We start from the raw sequence: 23,658 nt of genomic DNA, 5'->3' as shown, positions 1-23,658 counted from the left end.
GGATTCTCCCGAAATTTCTCTTCCCCCTCGTCTCCCTCCCCCCTCTTAGAAGTTTCACCCCCCCCCCGTCCGTACCCCCTTTCTTTCTTCCCCCGTGATCTTTTATTTAGACTTTAGGGGGAAGCATCCAGTTTTTATTTTCTTTTTTGTACTGTCTGGTATTTTTTTCCTTCTAGACGCTTTCGGGCAATTGATAGCGGTGGATCTAGATGAGGTGCGCCAAGCGGTTTGTTAGCTAGGGGGTATTATCACCCTCCCTGACGTCGTTTTCTGCCCCCCCTCCCGGTTTTTTATATACCGTAGTACGAAAAAACATTTTTTGCGTCTACCGTGCGGAAAGCGGTTCGTAAACCTCGGCTCTCTGCAACTTGTTCGGGGTTTTTTTTCTCTCGCAACAACGGGCTTCTCGTATTTTCTGGAGCAGCGTCGGCCGGTGAGCCCTTGTGAAAACGGCTACCAACGCGAAAGGACTGGTTTTTTGCGGTCGCAATTTTCTTCATTCCTTTCAAAGTACGGGCGTCCCAACGGCGAAAACTATTCGAATGAGGTGGAATTCGAAACTACGATCTGATACGGAGTTAACACGTGAGTTCTTGATAATTACCGAGTTTTAATCGAGGATACTATATAACGTTAAAGGGGTGTTTGTCGGTGGTACGTACCTAAATACTTGGCGCTAAAACGCTGAGGTTGTTTATCAGACAAACGCCACGGTTGTTGGCTAAGCCTCGGCTAATTTGTTTACGATTCGAACCGAGTCCTATTGCCTCGAATTGGAGGTTTCGCGTCTCGCTTTGATTTTTGGTATCCTCGCGTATAATGAATTATGTAAATTTACCCATATCGCGGTAATTGTCACGAGTTAATTATCGTATCATTTCAACACTATTAGATACCCTAATAAAATTTTAAGATTTATAAGTTGTAGGCATGTTATAGTGGTGTTATTTTTATCCAAATTCACTATTTCCTAATACTGAACACGATCACGAATTTTCAAATGGTAATTACCCGTAAGTTTTATTTAAAATATGGTACTTAAAAGGGCTAACATCCAGAATAATAATAATGTCAATCTCAGCTAATAATTCCTAAAATAAACTGATTATAAGGAAGCGATACAAAGTGTAGATCATTACGAATTCATTTAAAACTGGCGCCTTTGCTTTCAAATTTATACTATCGCCAATCTCTCTTACCTTATGCCATTCGGCTGAGAGTTGAGCAGAAACTGGACTTCTAGTTTGGAAGGGGGGGGGAGGAATATTACGAAGGTTACCCCCCTCTTTCCTGTCTTGAAAGGCCGTCTTGTTAAAAGTGGCAATTAAAGAACAATTATCAAAGTATCGTTCCCTAATTAAGAGCGAAACGAATGTCGTCTGTTCGTTGATGCTTTAACCCCCCCCCCTCTTCCCGGGCGTTTTCCCTCCCCCTTTTCTGCCCGAAGGGGGGCGTAACACGCTGCTGATATTATTAGTTGATGACAAGGCTGGCGCTCGCTAATTTCGCTCTGCAATAATTCGACTTTGCTTCTGGACAGTTTTCCTTTGATTTCTACTAATATCGAGGGGTCGGACGTTCGCCAAAAATGTTTACGGGATTTTGAAATCCTCAATTTTAAGCTGGATTTCGGGTTGTCTGGCTGGATTTGTGGTTGGATTTGACGGTTTTTGGCTCAATTTGTGGTTGGATTTCGCGGTTTTTGGCGGGATTTGTGGTTGGATTTCGGTATTTTCTGGCTGGATTTCGCGGTTTTTGGCGAGATTTGTGGTAGGATTTCGGTATTTTTGGCTGAATTTCGGTATTTTCTGGCTGAATTTCGGTATTTTCTGGCTGAATTTCGGTATTTTCTGGCTGAATTTCGGTATTTTCTGGCTGGATTTCGCGGTTTTTGGCTGGATTTGTGGTTGGATTTCGCGGTTTTTGGCGGGATTTGTGGTTGGATTTCGCGGTTTTTGGCGGGATTTGTGGTTGGATTTCGCGTTTTTGGCGGGATTTGTGGTTGGATTTCGCGTTTTTGGCGGGATTTGTGGTAGGATTTCGGTATTTTTGGCTGGATTTCGGCATTTTCTGGCTGGATTTCGGTATTTTCTGGCTGGATTTCGGTATTTTCTGGCTGGATTTCGGTATTTTCTGGCTGGATTTCGCGGTTTTTGGCGGGATTTGTGGCTGGATTTCGGTATTTGTGGCTGGATTTCGGTATTTTTGGCTGGATTTCGGCATTTTTGGCTGGATTTCGGCATTTTCTGGCTGGATTTCGCGGTTTTTGGCTGGATTTTTTTGGTTGGATTTCGCGGTTTTTGGCGGGATTTGTGGTAGGATTTCGGGATTTTTGGCTGGATTTCGCGATTTCTGGCTGGATTTCAAGGTTGAAATCGGATTTCGGGATTTTCTGGTTGGATTTCGCGATTTGTGGCTGGATTTCAAGGTTGAAATCGGATTTCGGGATTTTCTGGTTGGATTTCGCGATTTTTGGCTGGATTTCAAGGTTGAAATCGGATTTCGGGATTTTCTTGCTGGACGGATTTGGAAGAAATCCAGGCTGGATTTCGGATCTCTTGGAAAGTGCACGGGATTTCTTAGAATGTCCGGCGACCCCTTGTACCAAATATACCCCATTACTTTTTAACCACTCCACCGTTTTGTTTACGTAATATAAATCGCGTTTTAGTAATTGCAAGTCCATCTATTCGTTTTAAGAATAACAATTAGGATGTTATTTTTCATGACACCGATTTCTAAAATGACGTCGTACATGACGTAAAAAGCGGTTTTAAATTTCACCAACTCTCGTTCGCCTTTATCCGCGCATTCGCCAAACATAATTGAAACCCGAAATTTCACACAGTTATAACAGTTCTATAGGTAAAAAACTGTCCTCAAAATGGCGGCCATAGCCCAAAGCTTCAGAGCGATACTACTCTATTGTTTCCTTAATTTGTATTCACGAATTAAATGATTTTGACAAAATGTTTATTAGTATTATTGAATATGAAGTTTATTTTTACTATAGGAAAACCCAATAACAAATAATTACTATTTAGATCCTAGTTTTTTCTGGCATTTAAATTATTTCTTAAAAGATCAGAGAAGTGTGTGAAACTTAAACTATCTCGGAACACTGCTATAACGTATATTAAATTTAAATAATAATAATCAGTTAGACTAATACCCTGGGTACCACCTTAGGCCTAAGTCATCATGCGACTTTTAAAGCCATTAATTCAGGTGGCCGGGTTACAATGCGTAGGAGGGTGGTGGCAAGCTCTTCAAGCCACGCGAGCCAACAGCTCCCTACACTCACTATTATAGTTAACCTCAATATGTTATTATGGAAAGGGGAAACCGAAGGACTCGAGGGGAAAACCCCTTTGTGCAACTAAATAACAAGATTGACCAAAAAGCGTTAGGGTTGCTATTTTAGCAGGTAACATTTCCTAGGAACCCAGTTTTGAATCGCACAGGGCAGAGTTCGTACACGACCTGATAGTCAGGGAATTTTAAAAAGCTTCAAAATTCGAAATGTCAGGGAATTTGAAAATGGCCCCGAAAAGTAATGAAATTTTAAAATGATAAAAAAATCAGGCAAATAAAGTTTTGAAAGAAAATATTTTCAAGATTTTTACCTCAAAATGGTCAGGGAAAATTAGGCAATTTGATCAGAGAAAACCTGGAAATGTCAGGGAATTTAATTCCGGAACCCTGCAGGGGTGACAGTCAAAGTGTCTCCCATCGCTAGGTTTATCTTTTTGTCATAGAGTTGAAAGGGTCATTTTGTCTTCACCAGGAACAGAAACATTAATGTCAAAATCGTACGCGCCCTCCAAATGATTAATTGGCGACAATGCTTGAAAGAACAACTGTCGAACCACATGGCCTCTCTTCTCTTCGGCACCCCACAGAACTCTCCCGTCACCCGAGAGAGAGAGTCGTCCGAACTGTGACTGCCCTTAATTGGCACTGCCCCGCATTGCATTGCGCCGTGTTGGCTGGCTTCACCGCAAACCCGGATCATAAACCCCCCGCCGTTATGGGGCATAAAGTCGCGAAATTGACTTTATGGCTATTAGACAATTTTTCGGGCTGTTAATTTGAAATTGCCAACGTGATATTTCTCAGATAGTCCTTGTACATTCTCCCAATTGTACATTTAATGCTCATACCGGTGCATTATCGATAGAATCATAAGTAACGTAATTACGTTAAGTATGACACTTCCTTTTTTTAACGCTAAATACCGAACCTAGACGCTAGGGGGCTCTGTGCTGAGCTAAACATTAATTGCGCAATAACTCTGAAAATCGGTTCGATGATAATTTTTCTCATTGTCACCCTTATAATTTTTGTTACTTGTGATATAATATATGATCAGATGTATTGCAAATTTTTATATTTATTCCAATATAACTTTATGTAGGAAATATATGATCTCAACATAATTTTTTTGGTAGAATATAGTATTGCAATATAATTTTAGATGTTCATTCTAATTAAAACATTTCTATAGAATGAAATCCAATTGAAGCCTTTTTGATAGAATGTAATCCAAATGAAGCCTTTTTGATAGAATATATAATCCAATTTTAGCCTTTTTGATAGTATATAATCCAATTGAAGCCTTTTTGATAGTATATAATCCAATTGAAGCCTTTTTGATAGAGTATATAATCCAATTGAAGCCTTTTTGTTAGAATGTAATCCAAATGAAGCCTCTTTGATAGAGTATATAATCCAATTGAAGCCTTTTTGATAGAGTATATAATCCAATTGAAGCCTTTTTGATAGAGTATATAATCCAATTGAAGCCTTTTTGATAGTATATAATCCAATTGAAGCCTTTTTGATAGTATATAATCCAATTGAAGCCTTTTTGATAGAGTATATAATCCAATTGAAGCCTTTTTGATAGAATATGTAATCTAAATGAAGCCTTTTTGATAGAATATGTAATCAAATTTTAGCCTTTTTGATAGAGTATATAATCCAATTGAAGCCTTTTTGATAGAATTAATAATCCAAATGAAGCCTCTTTGATAGAATTAATAATCCAATTTTAGCCTTTTTGATAGAGTATATAATCCAATTGAAGCCTTTTTGATAGAGTATATAATCCAATTGAAGCCCTTTTGATGGAATATATAATCCAATTAAAGCCTTTTTGATAGAATTAATAATCCAATTGAAGCCTTTTTGATAGAATATATACGAGCCAATATAAGATTATTACAATTCGGAATTTAGAGAACATAGCGGAAGAACCTTTCAAAATATTAGTATACCTTAAATAATTCATGGTCTAATAGAAAATATTATATCGAATACATTCCATATCTCTAAAATGGCGCGAAATTAGTAACGCGTATTTGGCTCTTCGACAGGCATTTAAAGATTTCAATATGTATATTTTGGCCGTAAGTAACTTACGGCTATTGGTGGTTTCCGACCCCTTCCCCCGTTGCCATTTATTCCCCGTGAATAGGTTACATTACGGCGACCACCCTCCTGGTGGCGTTTGGGTGCTAACTGATTAAAGAGTACGATAAGTGGGGGTGGTGGTGGATAACGGGCAATTTCTGACACAATCTCGGGGCTTATGGGGGGTTCATTTTCCATTCGCCCGAACGTTAAAAGACGGGCTCGTTTATTATATCTGCCATCGCCTTCTGCTCAGGGATCGGCTCTTCACCCTCCATCGCAGCCCGACCCATCTTCATCTCTCTCCCCATCGTGTCCGATTGTCCATTCCATCTCCTTGTTCGCTCTCTTTTGTCTCTTCACTTGGTCATCCAATCGACCCTGATCCCTAATCGATTTACTTCCCCGCGAAAAGCCTATAAGTCTGTTCGTTTCTCTCGACTGTTTCCAGTCAGTGATTCTTTCGCGTACATTTTTATCGCGCCGACGCTGAATCTCTTCTTACGTTGGATACGATTGTAGATGCTCTTCTGTGTTGAAGGTGTCTTGGTTCAGCTTGTTGATGTCGGGGTTATCAGTTTCCATTTATTGATATACCGTATACACCTAGATGACTTGGGGCTAAGGTGGTGCCTTGGGTATTATTATTATTACAGGGTTGCCACACGTCAGGGAAAACCGGGAAAAGTCAGGGAATTTAAAAATGGGCCTAAAAAGTCGGGGAATTTTAAGAATTGGTAAAAATTCAGGGAAAAGTCAGGGAATTCAATTTTATCTTGGCATTTTTTGAAGGTAATTCAACTCTAGATCTATTACAAATTCCACGATTATCATTTATTTCCTTGAATGTTTTGGCTAATTTTTTCAACATTGCAATAACCTTTTTACTGAAATATAAGTTAATCTAAATTTATTAACTTCTGAGAAAAGTAAAATATAAAAGAAAGATTTTGGCCTTAATAAGTCAGGGAAAATCTGTTAAAATGGTCAGGGAATATCTGTTAAAATGGTCAGGGAATATCTGTTAAAAAGGTCAGGGAATAGTCAGGGAATTTGAATCTGAAAGTTTTGTGGCAACTCTGTATTACCTGCCTATTGAAGTTCAGGGTTTAAAAAAACTCGTGTTTTATTAAAATTTATGCTGACAATTTAACATTACAAAAATTATGTATTTCGACTCGCGATATTAATAAAATTTAAGACATTTCTGTAAAATCTATAAAATAATAAACCATATATTTAAAATTGCTTTTGGGTACGGGCTTTTAATTTCGAACCCTGTTGAAGTTCTTGCGTGTTTATTGCTTACAGTGTTTTATATTTGAAGTGACCATTTTGTGGTGCGAATAGTTAGTTGGGGTAAAGCCAAATCGTCTGCTCGAGCAGTTTGAGAGCAGTCAAACTGAAAACTCTTTTAGATAATCTGCTTAATTTAAAATCAAATAATTTTTTAATTACATTTATGAAAATGTAAGAAACAGTATCTGTAGCGCAAGCCAATTTTAAACAATCCGAAATTAAGATTTTATTTTTATTTTAAGAAATCAATCGATTAAAATCAAACTGACTGATTTAATTTTCTAATACAAAAATACAAATCGACGATCCTTGTTAGACTGATAATAAAGTAAAATCAGGGCCCACAGAGGTCCTGTAATTCGTATAAACTCCTGTATTTTAAAAAATATCCTATAACATCCTATATTTTTAGCAAAATCCCCAAAAAGATAGCATCCTATAATTTTGATATTTTGCCCATTTCAAATCCCGCCACTCAATGAAATTGCTAGATTTAGGTATAGGATAAATTCCTATACAAAGTCATTCTAGTCTACTTTTGTTATTGTTAACATGGTTAGCTACTAGTATATTTTTGTGATAAAATGGTTAAATAATTTATATTTCTTTAGGGAAAATTTGATTTATTTCACTAAATATAGATTTGGTTTTTAAACGCATAAAGTTAATAAATGAAATATCATAGTATAGTCCTATAAAATAATATAATTTCGAAAAATAGTCCTATAAAGTCCTATATTTTTAGAAATATAATCCTATTTTCCTATAAAAAAAATTAGATTTGAGGGGGGGGGGAATGACGTAACATCAGAAGTGCATATATAAATATAAGAGATAAGTATTGATATCCCTATACTGCTATCGCTTTAAATATCTACGCAGGATCGTGTTGACTTTTCGAAATGCCTTTTGGAAATAAACAATTTCTTAGTACGGAGGGAAAATGATTTATTTATTACATATCATATTCAAGTGGGCCTAATTTAGGGTGATGCCTTGGCTATTAGCATAAATCATCTAGCGACTTTTTATGCCTTATTATAGAATTCGATTGTCAACAGAAAAATCAAAGACATTCCCAATTTTTAGTAAAAATCGGGGAAATTTATGAGGGTTCAGAAAGTTTTCCGTAACTAGTACATATTTACATCCATAAGTTTCTTACACAAAATGTATATTTACTTAATTACAATTTTTATATGATAATATGGAACCAAATTAGATTAAATGACAGTCGTGAAATGAGTTACTCTGTAAATCTTAGTTTTAATTGTGGTTAACTTGCACCTGGAAAATTAAAAAAATATCCGTGGGAAAACCGGGAAATATCATCAGCGAAATCAGGTGGTAGTGGCAAGTCCTTCATGCCACGCGAGCTAACAGCTCCCTACACTTCAACATCGTATACCGTATTCAAAAAGCTCACTTGCCGGAACTGAAATGCGGGAAATCAGTGGTGGACAATTAGTTTAGATGGTGGGCGAAATTCTGAATCTCAAACAATCGAATGAAACAACAAATTAAATACTTATTGAGATAAGTAGAACTCAGGATTAATAAATCAAATGACCGAAAGTATAAATTGCGATTTTGTTTTCGGGTACAGATTAATTTTTGCCAAAGTTAAGAGTAAATTCTTGTGGGAACTATTGTTATTTGAAAATTTCCTTTTGTAAGTTAACATTCTTTCGAGTAATTTTAGGTTCGGTAATTTGAATTTCTTCATATTTCGGCGACATGGTTCAACAGCTTTGACAACTTGGCATATATAGAGGAAACGCTTTTCTACAAAATATTAAATAATTAAATTAGAATTTTGTCTACGTATTCCATTTCGGGATAATTTTTTTATGCCTGACTGATTACGACCAAAATTTACACTTTCCATAAATAAAAAAACGTAAACAACGTATTGGCGATTTCAAGTTAATTTGGGCTAGTCCCAAAGATATAAAATTTAAATTTCGTTCATAAATAAATAAAATTTAAAACTAAACGAAAACCGGAATCTGAAACATTTTCGCTGGTTACAAAATTTAAATTTCCCCATTTTTAAATCGACTTTCGATATTAAAAAATAATTTGAAATAATGAATTAATATATTAATGCTAATGTAAAGCGCTTAAAATTATAATACCGGAACACTTTTCTCATCAAATTAAATTTCTACCTCAAAGCGTACCCAATAAAACTACACGTTTGTTTAAAAATAACGGAAAAATATTAATTCAGTACCTAAATATTTGAATCTATCTTTCATTGACATTGCACCACTCATTACGAACAATCTGAATCTATTCACCTATTGATATGTTTTCCCATCTTCTCTATAATCTTCGAGAATGCTAATTTGCCGACAACACCCTCGTGTTATCGATTTGATAGTTATTTCGTATTCCTATTTCTCCGACACGGAATTGGAAACCCGGTCGAAATTAAGACTAAGAGGGTGAGACCTTACACGTGTACCCGCTTACTATCCGTGGGGGGGGAGGAACTCGTCTCTGCGAGAAAAAAATAAATAAACCCGAACTTCGCGTGCATGCGTCCCTAATGCGAATTTTGTCTCGATACGCTGATTAAATCTGGCGGTTAAAGGAGGTATATGCCCCCCCCCCCCCCCCCCCACCGTCACCGCGACGTTTCTTGTATGTGTGACATTTTCCCCGTAAAATTTCTAAGCGTCCCAAACACACCCCACGTTACCCTTCAGATCTTTTATCCTTTTTGTGTGTTTTGCGTGTTGTGTTTTGAGTATTTTATTGTGATTTGGTAAGCAACGAGCCGAGTTGGCAGGCGCCTGGAAGGCGGTCGAACGAACGTCGGGTCTTCCGGGCGCCTAGCAACTTCCGGGAGTCGTTGCCGTGTCTCTGTCCCTGTTGTTGTTGTTGTTCTTCTTTAGCCGGCCACACCACGCTAAACCGTGCCACTGCCTGAGCGAAAACCCGTGAGTGTTTAGCTGCAAATAAAGAAACCGAAAGAGCTTCTCTGCCTTGGTCCGAGCGAGTTTTAGAATCACTTGAAACGAACGACTTAAACGCGATCGCCTGGCGGCAAATGTCCGGTTCTCAAGCCCGAGCACCTTTGTCGCCAGGCGCGCCGTCCGAAAGACAGCGAACCGAAGACAATTCCCTCGAAGCGTTCTTGAGGAATTGCCCGGGTTGTCTATTTGAAACCCGGCGCGGGTTGTTCTTTTGGCCTTCGCTGGTGTGGTAGGCCTTTATTTGAAAACGCCTCGGTTTGACGTAGATTTCGTAAAATTAAAAGCCGAAATGTTAAGGCTTATAATCCGCTTGTACGAAAGAAAAACATTTGACTAAGTCTGCTCTCTCTCTCTTCTGCTCTTTCCAGATCTTTGGCTCCAAGGCAGACTTGCAGCTACACACTCAGATTCACATGCGTGAGGCTAAACCGTACAAGTGTTCGCAATGCTCCAAGGCCTTTGCCAACTCGTCCTACCTGTCCCAACACACGCGCATCCATCTGGGCATCAAGCCGTATCGGTGCGAGATCTGCCAGCGGAAGTTCACCCAGTTGTCGCACCTGCAGCAGCACATCCGGACGCATACGGGCGACAAGCCTTACAAATGCCGGCACCCGGGCTGCAACAAAGCTTTCTCGCAGCTCTCCAACCTGCAGTCGCACTCTCGCTGCCACCAGACCGACAAGCCCTACAAGTGCAACAGCTGCTACAAGTGCTTCTCGGACGAGGGCAGCCTGCTCGAACACATCCCCAAGCACAAGGAGTCCAAACACCTCAAGACGCACATCTGCCAGTACTGCGGCAAGTCCTACACCCAGGAGACGTACTTGGCCAAGCACATGCAGAAGCACGCCGACCGCATGGATAAGCGCGCCGCCCACGCCGCCGCCGTCTTGGCCGCCGCCGCCATCCCGCCGCCCGCGCCGCCTTCCAGCCAAGGAGGCGCGCCGCCCGCCAACGGCGGACACGTCAATTCCGGACGCGTCTCGGTCTCGGAGAACTTCTGGTCGAAGCCGCCGAATAGTTCGACGCCGGACATGACGGACTTGCGTATCCCGCACTTGGGCAACGCCGGCGGTGGCCACGGGCACGTGACGGACTCCTTCTTGCAGCAGGGAATGGCCGAACACCATTCCCGGCTCCAGTTGTCCCGCTCGGAGATGGACCATCGACAGTCCATGGGCTCCGCGGGCCCGGCGCCGGGCCGAGGCGATCACAACGAAATGAGCCACCTCTCGCCCAACCAAGTCGGCAGCTACGACGCGTCGGGGATGGGCGGCAACGGCGTCAAAACGTCGTCGGCCTTCACGCCCATCCAGACGGGGATGCTGCCCAACCTGCCCATCACGTCCAGCGCGCAACTGACCATGCCCGGCTCGTCGCGCTCGTACTTCCCCTACGAACCGACCAGTTTCCCCAAGGCGCTCTCCTCGCAAGGCCCCTCCGGCCCCATGGAGCCCAAACACGCCAGTTTCCCCAACCAGTTGATCTCGCTGCACCAAATCAAGAACTACGCCTCTATGCCCAGCGTCACCTCCTCCGAACACCCCATCTCGCTGAAGGACAAAAGTCAGCAGCAGCAGCAGCAGCAGCAACAACAATAACCCCGGGCCCCCTTCGCTGCCCCCCGGGCGGGACGCACCCCCGACTAAACGACACGCAGAGCTTCTCTCCCTCCCCACGGAAAACTATTTCAAACATTCAATCGGAAAATAAACAACAATGCTGTTGGTTGTATATTTGATACTCGACGTGAGTCTAAGAGATAAAAAAAATATTATTCAAAAATAAAAATGGCCAAAATAAACGAGAAAAAAACGCGGCGGCTCAAAACCTTAAAATTTAATATTAAAAAGACGATTGCGTAATAGGACGCTCTGATCTCTCGGAACACGCGGCGCAGGCGGATTCACGCGTGCCCGTTATAGAAGAAAAATAATACGAAAAAAAACGGTGATCATTTTGTCGGCCTCAAAGAAAAAGTCTAACAAAATTTAACCGACAAGTAAAAAACAAAAAAAACACTCGGAAAAAAATAACTTGCTTTTTTTTTCGCATATTTTCGATCTTTTTGTTTTTAACGTTGGGAGGAAAAAGTGTGCAATCACCTATTATAGGATATAAACAAATAAGCGATGATTAAAGGATTTTTAATGTGGCCGAATTTCGTCTGGGTCAATGGAATTGACCTCCCCAAACCGGTGAAGGATTCTTATTAAAAAATAAACGTTTAATTTTCTATATGTATAAATATAAACGGAGACCAGTTTCTCTCACCCCTTCCCCCAGCAACGGAACGGAAACGCACTGTTCCGCTCTCTAATGAAAGGACGTTAGACATCGGAGAAAATTTCCCTTATCAGATTAAACATTCAATTAAATGGACGCTTTTGGTTTTAACGTTCAAAATTTTTTGCGACGTACAAATTTTATTGGTTTTAACGTTAAACTTGGGGGGGTTAAATTAAATGCAAAAAAAAGCAAAGACTGTATGTAGCTCAAAAACACATCGCTCACACTGGAGATTATAAATATTTCATTTTGTTTCGTTCATCCAAGCCAAAGTACGATAGTGGTGGTTTTGTTTTGTAAGAAAAAGAATTTATATTCTTAAATTTTTAAGAATTTTTTTTAAATATTCGAAACTTTTTGTTTATTTTTTTTCTGGGTGCGTAATTTTGTTTTTTTCCCCCATCTTTGTTTTGTGTCCTTGTGTTTATTAAAATTTTGTTTATAATTCCCACTTTCCCTTTCCTCGTTCAATGTCATCAACCCTTACGTTTTTAAATCGGCTAGGAACATTGAGGTAATTTGTTTATCATATTACATCTGTGATGCTTCTTTTTAGAGCAAATGTTTCATTAAAAATTATTATATTCTTAGTTTTATCGGTAAACGTTGTAAATTTGATCTTTTAGGTTTTTTTTTAATATAAATTAATAATGGAAATTTTCTCTCGAAAAAGGTTTATTTGAAGTCCGCCTCTCCCCAAAAAAAAACGTATCGCGATTTCTAGATTTTCATATACACAGAGTTTACGGGAAATATTCGTCATTGGTACTAGACTTTCTAACCAACAATCTCTCATTTTTAAATTACCTCAATTTTTCACGACATAACTGAAAAGTGGTACTAAAAATACATTAATGAAAACGAACATTTAAAGCATTTGTCAAATACTTGGAACGCTAACGAAAACTACATTTAGAATGATAACGAAAAATATATTATGCACGGGATTGAAAAATACTTTGAGAACGAGAACATGCATTTGGGATTGAGAAAAAAAACATTTAGAAAGGGAATGAAAAAAATAACATGACAATATCACATTTAGAAAGGGAATGAATAAAAAACACATTTAGAATGGATTAAAAAAACACGCATTTAGAGCGGGAATGAAAAACAATGACATTTAGAACGGGAATGAAAAAAAAATCACATTTTGAATGCGAATGAAAATAAATCACATTTAGAATGCGAATGAAAATAAATCACATTTAGAATGCGAATGAAAATAAATCACATTTAGAATGCGAATGAAAATAAATCACATTTAGAATGCGAATGAAAATAAATCACATTTAGAATGCGAATGAAAATAAATCACATTTAGAATGCGAATGAAAATAAATCACATTTAGAATGCGAATGAAAATAAATCACATATAGAACGGGAATGAAAAAACAGATTAGCATCGATAAAATAAAAAAACATTTAGAACCGGATCGAAAAATTCATTACGTAAGTTATATAAACACCTTGAGAACTTTATCGAAAAAATTCATTACGTAAGTTATATAAACACCTTGAGAACTCGATCGAAAAAATGCATTACGTAAATTATTAAAACACTGGATCGAGAAAATGCAATACCAAATTATTGAAAACACACCAAATAGAAAAGTCCAGATTTCGATGATAAAATGTTCTAATTTTCATTAATGAATTCTTAGTAGTATTTAACTATATGAAAGTTTTCAAATTAATTTTATAACAGATGATAGCTGATAGTATTACATTTTAGGTGTGTATTGAAACGTTAGCTGGTGACCAATGGCGAATATATTGAAGTTAAAAAGGCAATTCAGGAAAAAATACATGTATACCACGCGATAACTTTGATTTCGATTTTTTCTGAGTTATTTTACGATGAAATAAAATAGATAACACGCAGTTAACGCGCATATACATACAAAAAATAACAACTCCACCTCAGATATAGGCTAGTTTTAAAGCTAAACAAAAAATATCACCTCACGTCGGCTTCTACCTCGATATAAAAACAAAATAAATTCTGCCACTTTTTATTGCTGATCTTTGTTGACAAATTTGTATTATTAATATGATAAAACAAAGCGGTTAAATTCGGGTATGTCACACTTTTAAAAAAAATAACCAATTTAAGAAAAATAATTAAAAATTTTGTTCGACCATTTTTAAATAGTGTGAAGGTAAAAAAAAATTAAATTTAATTATAGAAGTGAATTTTATAATTTATCGAGTAGTTGAGTTTATTATGGCCACGAACACTTGCAATAACATTAATTTTTCTAGAAAATTTTAAAGATAGTTATATTTAGAAATGAAGACGAAAGTTTGGCTGAATTTTTATCTTACGTAATTTTTTTAAACAAAAAATTATCTTTGATAATTTCTTTATCGAAACGTAATGAATTAATGATTATAATATCGTTAATGAGTAATTGATATTAATTGTTAATAATTAATATTAATTGTTAATTAATAAAAATAAAATAAATTAATAACAATGAAAAATATATGGTATGAAAGTTTCGCCAAACGGTCAGCTTCATTTTTGACCTAAGAAACGGAGCCCGTAGCTGGGGTTTCCGTCAGTTAGCCTTATTATTGAAGTACCTCGGTTGATTTTCGTAGGAAGTTTTTGGTCTCTCAAACGCGTTATGATTATAAAGAAAAAATATTGTTAAGTTTTGTATAACGAAAGAAATAAATTAAATACAAATTAAGCTATCGCGAAACGGGTTCTGTTCTCAAACGGATACACCTCAAAATAATAACTTTTTAGACGCGACTAAATAAAATAAAAAACATTTTTAATTATTCCTTTAAATAAAAAGAAAAAAAACATATTTTAATTGCGACTTTTTAATTATAAATACGAAACCAATACGACGCGTCATTAACTTTTTAGAAGTTGGAAACGTCGAGTTTTTGCTCAGGTCAAAATGATTTATTAAATCTATAAATTTTTCACATCCGTCACTACTGCTAAACAAAAGGGTAGACAGTTTAAACAAAATATCAAGTCTCACGGATTTTGCTCATACGCGATTATATATAGAAAAACAGATAGTTCAAATTCCCCCATACACTCCCCCGCCCTCACACGCTCTGGTTACAAAACAAAAAAAATCCGGTGAGATAAATATACGAGGTACACCTTTGTAGGTTGCGATACCCAAAAATCGAGGGAGTACTTGTACCTCATTTCAAATCTCTTCTCGATCCTCACGTTACCTGCTCTGGTCTTGAATTTAGGAGCTTTGTAAACCCCTTAATTTAAAAAATTCCGTTTCGCCACGGAGCCATCAACTTCGATCTGACGATGACAAACTGTCCACGACTCTTTTTTTATTTTTAAAACAAAATGGGTAAAAAACTGACCTCATATTACAGTTATTCTTTTTATTGAAATATCGTAAAACCAAAATTAAACTATAGATATAAACTCACTCATGTACATTCAGGGAATTTCAGGCCGTTGTCACGTCAAATTCTTAAAACAAAAACAATTTTTTTTCCAAGATCTAAAAACTAATACCTCAACGGTACCGTTGGCAAATCAGACGGATTTAAAATAAAGGGTTTTCAAACTCCAATAAATGGGAATAAATAAAGATAGTTTTAAATAGATGTTTTTTAACATTTTTCCGGATCTAAAAAAAAATAGTTAGAAATATGAAATAATTTGTTAGTTCTATGATATTGAAATAAAAAGTAAATGAAAGGGTTTTAAAAACGTAAAAAAAACAGCTGTTTTAATATTACAAAAAATAAATAAACAATGCACCAATCGGTTAATCGCTACGAAATCTGCTATACACCGCTAATACAATTTAATTTTAATTTGTAAATCGCGGGTTGTATTGTACTGAGTTCCCGAAAAACGTCTGGACCAAATATTAATAAAATAAAATGAAAGTACGTAGACGAAAGTTACAGAAATTTGGAAAATAACTTTCGTTTGTTCCCCAGCCCCGATAATATTCAATTCGTTAAAATTAAATGTTTGTAAAAAATATATGAAAGAGAAACTGTTTTTTCTTGATTTTTTAAAGTACAGGTATTGTTAAAAAAATATGACCCTTCTCTGTAATCTTGTATAATTGTTATTAAAAAAAATATAGACGTCTGGACTCGTAGGACAAAAGCGGCTGAAATGTCCATCTGATGACCACTGACCGCCGCGGTCAAAATATCGTGGTCCCCACACGCGCCGATCTTCCGAGTCCAGACCCAGTGAGAAAGTCCCCGAAATGTAGTTTTGTACTCTTTCTATAAAAAAGGATAATAATTAATAAAACAGTGTTTAACACTGTCTAATATCGGCAAAAAAATAAACAAAAACCCAATCATTGGAATAAAAAGTAAATATTTCATTCGCGTGAATTAAAATAAATAGAAATACAACAAAATGGGAGCTTTTTCGGTTAAATCGATTTTCGATATGAATAAAAATAAAATTCCGAGAGTGTGTAAAATGTGAAAAATTCCCCCGAGGCATATGATGCCCCAAAAATTATATATATAAAATAAAAAAAAAAACCGTGGAGGTTTGGATTGTCTGCATTTCATTCTGTGTATTTTTGTCTGTATATATTATATATATTATATATAATAACAATTGTCTTTTTGGAAGAAAAAACAAAAAAAAAACATGTTTTTTTTATTTTTCACTGAGAAAATAATATATGTGCGAAATGAATACCAAAATCACCGATTCCCCGACAAATCTCAGTTCTGTTATCTGCTGGTAAAAACATTATTTCGATCGGCCCTGTAAGGTGCTTTATACATACTGGTTCATTAAAAACACGGTTATTTCAATGTTGAGAAAATTCGTTTAGTCAACGCTGTATTATTGGAGTAAGATAATTAAATTTAACCGACAACCATTTTAATATCCGTGTTTTGTTAATTGCACCCCTCAGTCATCCACATTTATAGTTAAGTTAAGAATTTAGGAATATTTAGACCATAAAACCAATATGGGGATATACGATAAACATCAAACCATAGCAATTTTTAATTTCTATTCATCATAGTTAGTTTTTGGACAGGCAAAAACGAAAATTAATCTCAAAGAAAAACTCACCCCCCATGACTGCATTCTGACAAAATACAGAACCTATTTTTTCACTGGTACAAAAAATAAATTAAAAGTCGTTGTTCAGTTTTGCGTTGTCTAACAACCGATTTTTCAGATGATATATATTCATTTTAAGATCCCCTCCCTAACGAACCAAAATCTTGACGATTCTCTACTTTCGCGCTTTTAAAAGAATCTATAATTCCACGCAGATTTCTAGAAGTTTTATTACTATTAATTTGACCAAACCGTACCTGATACCGTATATTGAGATAAATTTTATTAAGTCGTTGAAAAGAGTTTTAATTTTACGTAGAAATACTCCCCTGTAGAATTTCAATATTTATTCAACCAACCAATAATTGCTCAATTAAATATATACATATATTAATTTCTTCAAAGGGTTGAAAATTATTGCGAATCATTGGTAATTCTCGGAGTTGTAACGTATTGTAAAAAAATAGCGGAAGTCGGTAGCTTTAAAATTAAAAATTTGTTGCAAATGTTTCGTAATACTTAAGTCTGCGTGGAATTAATTAATGATAGATTCTGAATTATTTAATTTAGGGCATTGAATTGAATTTCCATTTAAATTCTATGTTTTGATATACCCGGGTGTATAAACTAATTTGATTCTCGTCACCGTTACGTAAACGCGATATAATTAGGCTTAAATTAATTAATTAATAATGGTAACAGAACTGCCGCGTTAATTTTAATTGGCGTACCCGAAATACTCAGTTTTTGTTCCTATTATGTCCCCCCCCCCGTAATTATCTCCCATGTTTAAGCGAATATTAATATTACGTTTTGACAAAATGGACGTTTTTTTGACTTGTGTTTTTTTCGCTATAAACGAAATGATAGTCGACCCCCTTATACCTTTTGTTGACTCGCTATATTAAAAATAAAATATTCAAAATAATAAATTAAAATGCCCTTGTATATCTATATTATTTAGAATATTTTTCATTGAAATATAATATTTTTTGTGAGATTTGTGATCATGGCCACCCGCAGCCTTATGTATTAAGCCACTGAAAATGAATCACACCCTCTGTAAAGAATTAAGCAATTATAAACCAAAATAAAAAAGTTCATTTACATTTGGATTACTCTCGATTTCATTCTCAGCTTTGTAAGGTATTATTGCGTTTTTTAGAAATTGGAAATTAATTTGAAATCCTGATAGTTGCTCGAAAATCAGCCGGAAAATCTCGAAATCAGCAGGAAAAGCCGGCCTAAAAATATCCGAAATAATTTTCGGATTTCCAAAATTACGAAGAACTTGAAAATACGGAAAAATGGTCGAAAAATCAACGGTAAAAACTCGAAATAAGCACGAAATGTAGGCCTAAAAATCTTTGAAATAATTTTCGGATTTCGAAAATTACGTAGATCTGGAAAATACGGAAATATGATCGAAAAATCAACGGTAAAATCTCAATCAGCACGAAAAGCAGGCCTAAAAATCTCGGGAAATCACTTTGAGATTTCCGAAATTCCTTAGATCCATTATTGATAAATGTCCAACGCATCCAACGTTAGGCAGACCGAAATTCGAATTTTGACCTGTAACCTTGTTATATTTGAGGTTAAAAGTCACGCAATGTTTAGGGTAATTGAAAAAAGTTACTTATTTGACTATATTGTTAAGACTAACCGATTATCAACTTAGGATTATTAGAAATGATTGACGCTAAAGTCGCAAAAGCTCTTTCTATAAAATAAATATATAGGGTCAATGGAGGTAAGTGTGATCAAAATATTTTTTTTTGGCGTTTACCTGAAATTACACTTAAACTTAAAATAGCACCATCTTAAGAATTGGTACAATTAATACAGCCACTTTATCCTACACAACCACCCAATCAAATATAATATCAATTAAATAGTGATATAAATATTTATTATTTAATTTAACTCCGTTACTGATCACACTTACCCCCAAAATGCGGGGCAAGTGTGATAGGGGAGTGGGGTAATTGTGATCACTTGAAATCCTTGACCAATCGCAATAAATTAGCATACAGAGGTTAATAATGGTGTCCCAATAAAGCTATATTTTTTTCGTAGATCTAAAATAATATCTTCGTGTGGTCACACTTACCCCAAAATGCGGGGCAAGTGTGATAGGAAGGTTGGTTAATTGTGATCTTGTGAAATCCTTGATCAATCGCAATGAAATTGCATACAGCGAATAAATATGGTGTCCCAATAAAGCTCAATTTTTTTCATAGCTGTAAAATAATATCTTCGTGTGGTCACATTTACCCCGCACCGCAAATTTTGAAAGACCTTTTTCAGATTAAATTTTGAAAACCTAAAAATTTTAGCAAAAACACCAAATTTTCCTAGCAGGTAAAAGGTTAAGCAGACTACAAAATACCAAAATGTAAAATTCGTTTGTCAGTTAGAAAAAAAATTACAGAACTTTTCTTTTGGGCATAAAATCTCTAAACACGAGTAGAAGAGTATAACATTTTTTCAACTAAAATTTTTAAAAACTAAATTTAATTCAAATTAATATTGAAAATATACAAAATGTGTACAATTAAGTATATTTCAATATCCATTCATCAAATATTATGTTATGATATTATTTTAGGAAATAATAAGGGGTGATCACACTTACCTCCATTGACCCTACGCCATCATGTATAAAAAAGTGTTATTTTTGGAGCGCGCGCTTCCTAATATTTCCGTGTAGAGGGTCTCGTGCGTTTTCGCGCGAGCTCAACAAAAACTAAAAATATGCGCGCGCTCTCTAACTTTAACTGCACGATGAATCTAACGTAAAGAGCTATTGACAGCAAAATATTTTTTTGGAAACAATCTGAGAATTAAAAACCAGTAAAACAATAAACTTGTTGTGTGAATATTTTAGCGTGATGTTTGGAGATGCGTCGAGGTACTCTTGGAAAGGTCGGGACCCGTGGGTAATATATTTCTAATCCAATGGCCGAAACAAGGGGAAATTCAACGAAGGCTATTTACCATAGAGCGTCTCGTATATTTAATGAATGGGAACGAAATGACACGCCTGATCATAATTAACGAAATCAAAATGGAAATGGGTATATGCTCTGTCGCTATAATTGAATTTAAACTCTATTGCCTTACAAACGAATATCATTTTCTGATGCATTTATGGATACGCGATTACGTATAAACGTAAACATTTTGCCTTTATTAAAAGTTTTCACTTTTTTTTTGTCTTTTACTTTATAATTAATAAAATTCTTTCAAGATCTAAACCGAGTTAATTAATTATTCTATCATTGGAATATTTAAAAATTACGTTTTGGGAAAGGTCCGACTACCTAGAACGTATTTGCGTCACTGAGAACGTAAGGTCATTTCTTAAAGGGAAACTGCTCAATTGTAAAGTGTAATTTAATATAGGAAGTGAGAACATTTTATCTTTCATAATTAGTGTATAATTAGTTACGATATAATTAGTTTTGAAATAATCCTAAATACAAATATTGTGTATATTAAAGGTAGTTTTCTAAAGGACTAATTACAATCTTGGTATTACCTTACTCATTTGTGCATTTGATGAAATAGTTTATATCAAGATATAAAACTCTAGCTGTTTTGTAATTCCTCTGTAATCCTTTATTTTAAAACCTATCCTACATTTTTCTGTAGTTTCTTGAAATGTCCTATAAAGAACTATATGTTTGAGTTAGTTTGTCTCCGAAATATTTAATACAACATTGAAGTACCTAAATTATTTAACAGTAACTTAAAAATAAAATTTTCATTTCCTAATTTTTTTGAAGTGTAGTAGCATATATTTAAGTTATATTTGCCCTTTAATTCCTATATTTGTTAGTCCTATATTCGGTCACCTATTTCCATAAAACCTTGAGGTTAACGATAATATAATCCTATATTTCCCTTTAAGGAATTTTAATTCGTGGTTTTTTAAAGTTTTCTCAGTCACAGTCTATACGATTACTTTTAAATATTTAATAAAATTTTTATATATTTCACTATTTTTATAATTATCCTATAAATCGATTATTTTATTCCTAACAAAGCTGCTTAAATTATTTCCTGTAATTTTTATATATTTTTAAGGACTTTTGGCTGGGAACCCAAGGAACAAATTGAGGTCCGAAGTGGTAAATGGCAAGTGCCAAATAATGTGGCCAAGAATGCCTAATACCGACCTCACCGATAATACCTTTAATGGCTAATATGCCAAATAGTGGCAAATCAATTTTCAAATCCCAAAAAATTTACATATATTTTAATTAAATGTGTTGCCATAATTGCCACTTTTCACCACACGAACTTTTCTCTAAGCTACACATTTCATTTTACCCATCCTTCAGGGACACTTCTTTCGTATCTTATATACTTCTGGTATAAACTAATTTTCACCTTAAAAATTCCGTTCAAGACGTGAAATATTTTTAACCTCTGCCGTGTTTTCTAGTTAAATGTTTAACCGTTTAATTTAACTATAGCCGTCAACTTGAAACGCGTACGTTTTAGCTTTGACCTATTTATCCGCGACCCACCAGGGCGCATTACCTTGATTGAAAAATGACTACTCCGCGATCTAGGTCGCTATTTGTTGTTGTTATTTAGCAATTCGTCTTGAACGGGGTAAAATAAAAATTAAAATAAAAAAAATTGTCTGATATCATCAAACGAAGTACGGAAAAATCGCAAAATCGTTTCTTCATATTTTTTTGGTTTTGTTTTTGTTTTTTTTGGTATCGACCTAGTTTCATAAAAACTTAACTATTCTCTTTTACTTTATGTTGTGTTATTTTATTTTAGAATCTTAATTTTTATACGGTTGTCTGATTTCCCAAGTAAACGGTCTTCTCTTATTCGGTCTGGCGATTTCACGAAGGTGTCTCCCCCCAAAATTCATTATTAGACCGATTAAGCCTACGCTAGAAAACACCTTACGGGAACGTGTATGGTAAACAGTTTGCTCTGTTATGAAGCTACGTCTGAGCACCTACACGTTTTCTAGCCTGTTTATTATTTTGAGTTTTAGCTGTTGGTGTTAAACCTGCCGTACATTCAAATGATGGGGATCATTATTTATAATGACTTAATTCCGAAGTTTAATCGAATATTCGACTAAAGTTATGTTTTTTTTTCGATACTGAAACTCGGATTTATTTAATTTGATAATTTAAATTTCTTTTGGTTTCATTATGCGTTAATATTTCATCTAGATTTAAGTAAATATAAAGATTAGGAACTATCTTAAGCCTATAACGCCGATCTGGCAACTTCATTTATGAATTTTTGACCTTTTTAGGGTATATTTTTAATTTAAATTATTAAATTAATAAATTTAAATTCAACTTCGGTATCTCCTGTAAAGTGTAAACAGAAGGTCATGTTTTACTAAGACGTAAAGCAAGTGTCGGCTCGACGTGAAGTAGCTTTTTTCAATAGATGTCGCTAGCGTCGAAATAAAAAAGGCGGTACTTATAGGTACCCCTCACGTTGATTGGATCGTTTGTAAATTGCTCAATAACATAAACTACAGCAATTATAAACAATATTTTACATGGGATATGTAATTTAGGTTAAAGCTCGCTAAATAGAGTATAAGTTGTCTAACTATAATGCTCTACAATGGCTCTGTGACGACGTTATCATCTGGATATTTTAAATATTAGCTTCCTTTGCCATAAATAGATGGCACCACGCTCTCTAGTAAAGTCGCGTTTTGCGAAGAATCGGATAAATTGTTTGCCGTATAATAACAGGAACCATTTCATAATACAGGTGGAAAATCCCTCGCTTTAATACGTCAAAAAAACCTACCTGGTTAAAAGGAAACACTTGTTGCAAACCGTACAGGTGAAAAGTTTCTATTATTTCAACAAGCACTATATAATTGTATCCATAATAGCATAAGTAACATAATAACAATAAGTATGACACTTCCTATTGCTTTTATGCTAATTTTCTAACCCAGCCTTTTTTCGGCACTGATACTCTCTTCAAGCTGTGACTTGGACTGGCGACTTACCGTTTTGGATGACTACGTTTTGATAAGCCTAATATCGGAGAGCACGTTCTGGAGTCGCTTTGTTTCGAAGCCCGCGTTCGAATCACGCGTGTTAAAAAAACATGAGCTCGTGGCGCCGAGAAAAACATTTTTAATTTTTATCATTTTAGCCTAATATTCCGCTTATCTATCGGAAACCAGATATTTCGGCTTAGCGGAAGTCTCGCGTATTTTAGACACTAGAGGGCTCTGTTCTGGGAAAACATCTTGATTACGCAATAGCTATGAAAATCAGTTTGGTTGTTAATCTCGTTAATTGTTATAGTAAATGATACGGTTTAAGGGTGTTTGAAATGAGCACACTGTATATAAAATGTCCTCCAAATCAGTTTGTTTGGTTTGTAGTAAATACCAAAACTCTATTTATACATAAGGAATACGTCATTTGTGAGGAACCTATGATATTCAGATTATTCATACTTAAGGAATACGTCATTTGTGAGGAACCTATGGTATTCAGATTATTCATACTTAAGGAATACGTCATTTGTGAGGAACCTATGGTATTCAGATTATTCATACTTAAGGAATACGTCATTTGTGAGGA

The 23,658-nt window shown here is 35.6% G+C and overlaps 1 protein-coding gene across 12 annotated transcripts in view; it reads left to right on the top strand.

The window, feature by feature from the left end:
- The window catches only part of LOC149925532 (zinc finger protein rotund-like), a 395,345-nt gene that overhangs the window by 277,948 nt on the left and 93,739 nt on the right, over positions 1-23,658 (top strand). For 6 of the 12 annotated variants that reach the window (XM_090161413.1, XM_090161423.1, XM_090161420.1 and 3 more), the window contains one exon: positions 10,067-12,439. The exons of the other annotated variants lie outside the window; for them this stretch is intronic. In XM_090161413.1, the coding sequence (XP_090017539.1) occupies positions 10,067-11,302 (1,236 nt within the window). In that variant the 3' untranslated portion in view covers positions 11,303-12,439. Of the gene's footprint in view, positions 1-10,066; positions 12,440-23,658 lie in introns of those variants that run through there. 12 annotated transcript variants of the gene reach the window in all.

The sequence above is a fragment of the Leiobunum rupestre genome, chromosome 10 (genome assembly GCF_980474605.1).
Source record: "Leiobunum rupestre chromosome 10, qqLeiRupe1.1.hap1, whole genome shotgun sequence".
Lineage (NCBI taxonomy): Eukaryota > Metazoa > Arthropoda > Arachnida > Opiliones > Sclerosomatidae > Leiobunum > Leiobunum rupestre.
This window is presented reverse-complemented; position numbering and strand designations above follow the sequence as displayed.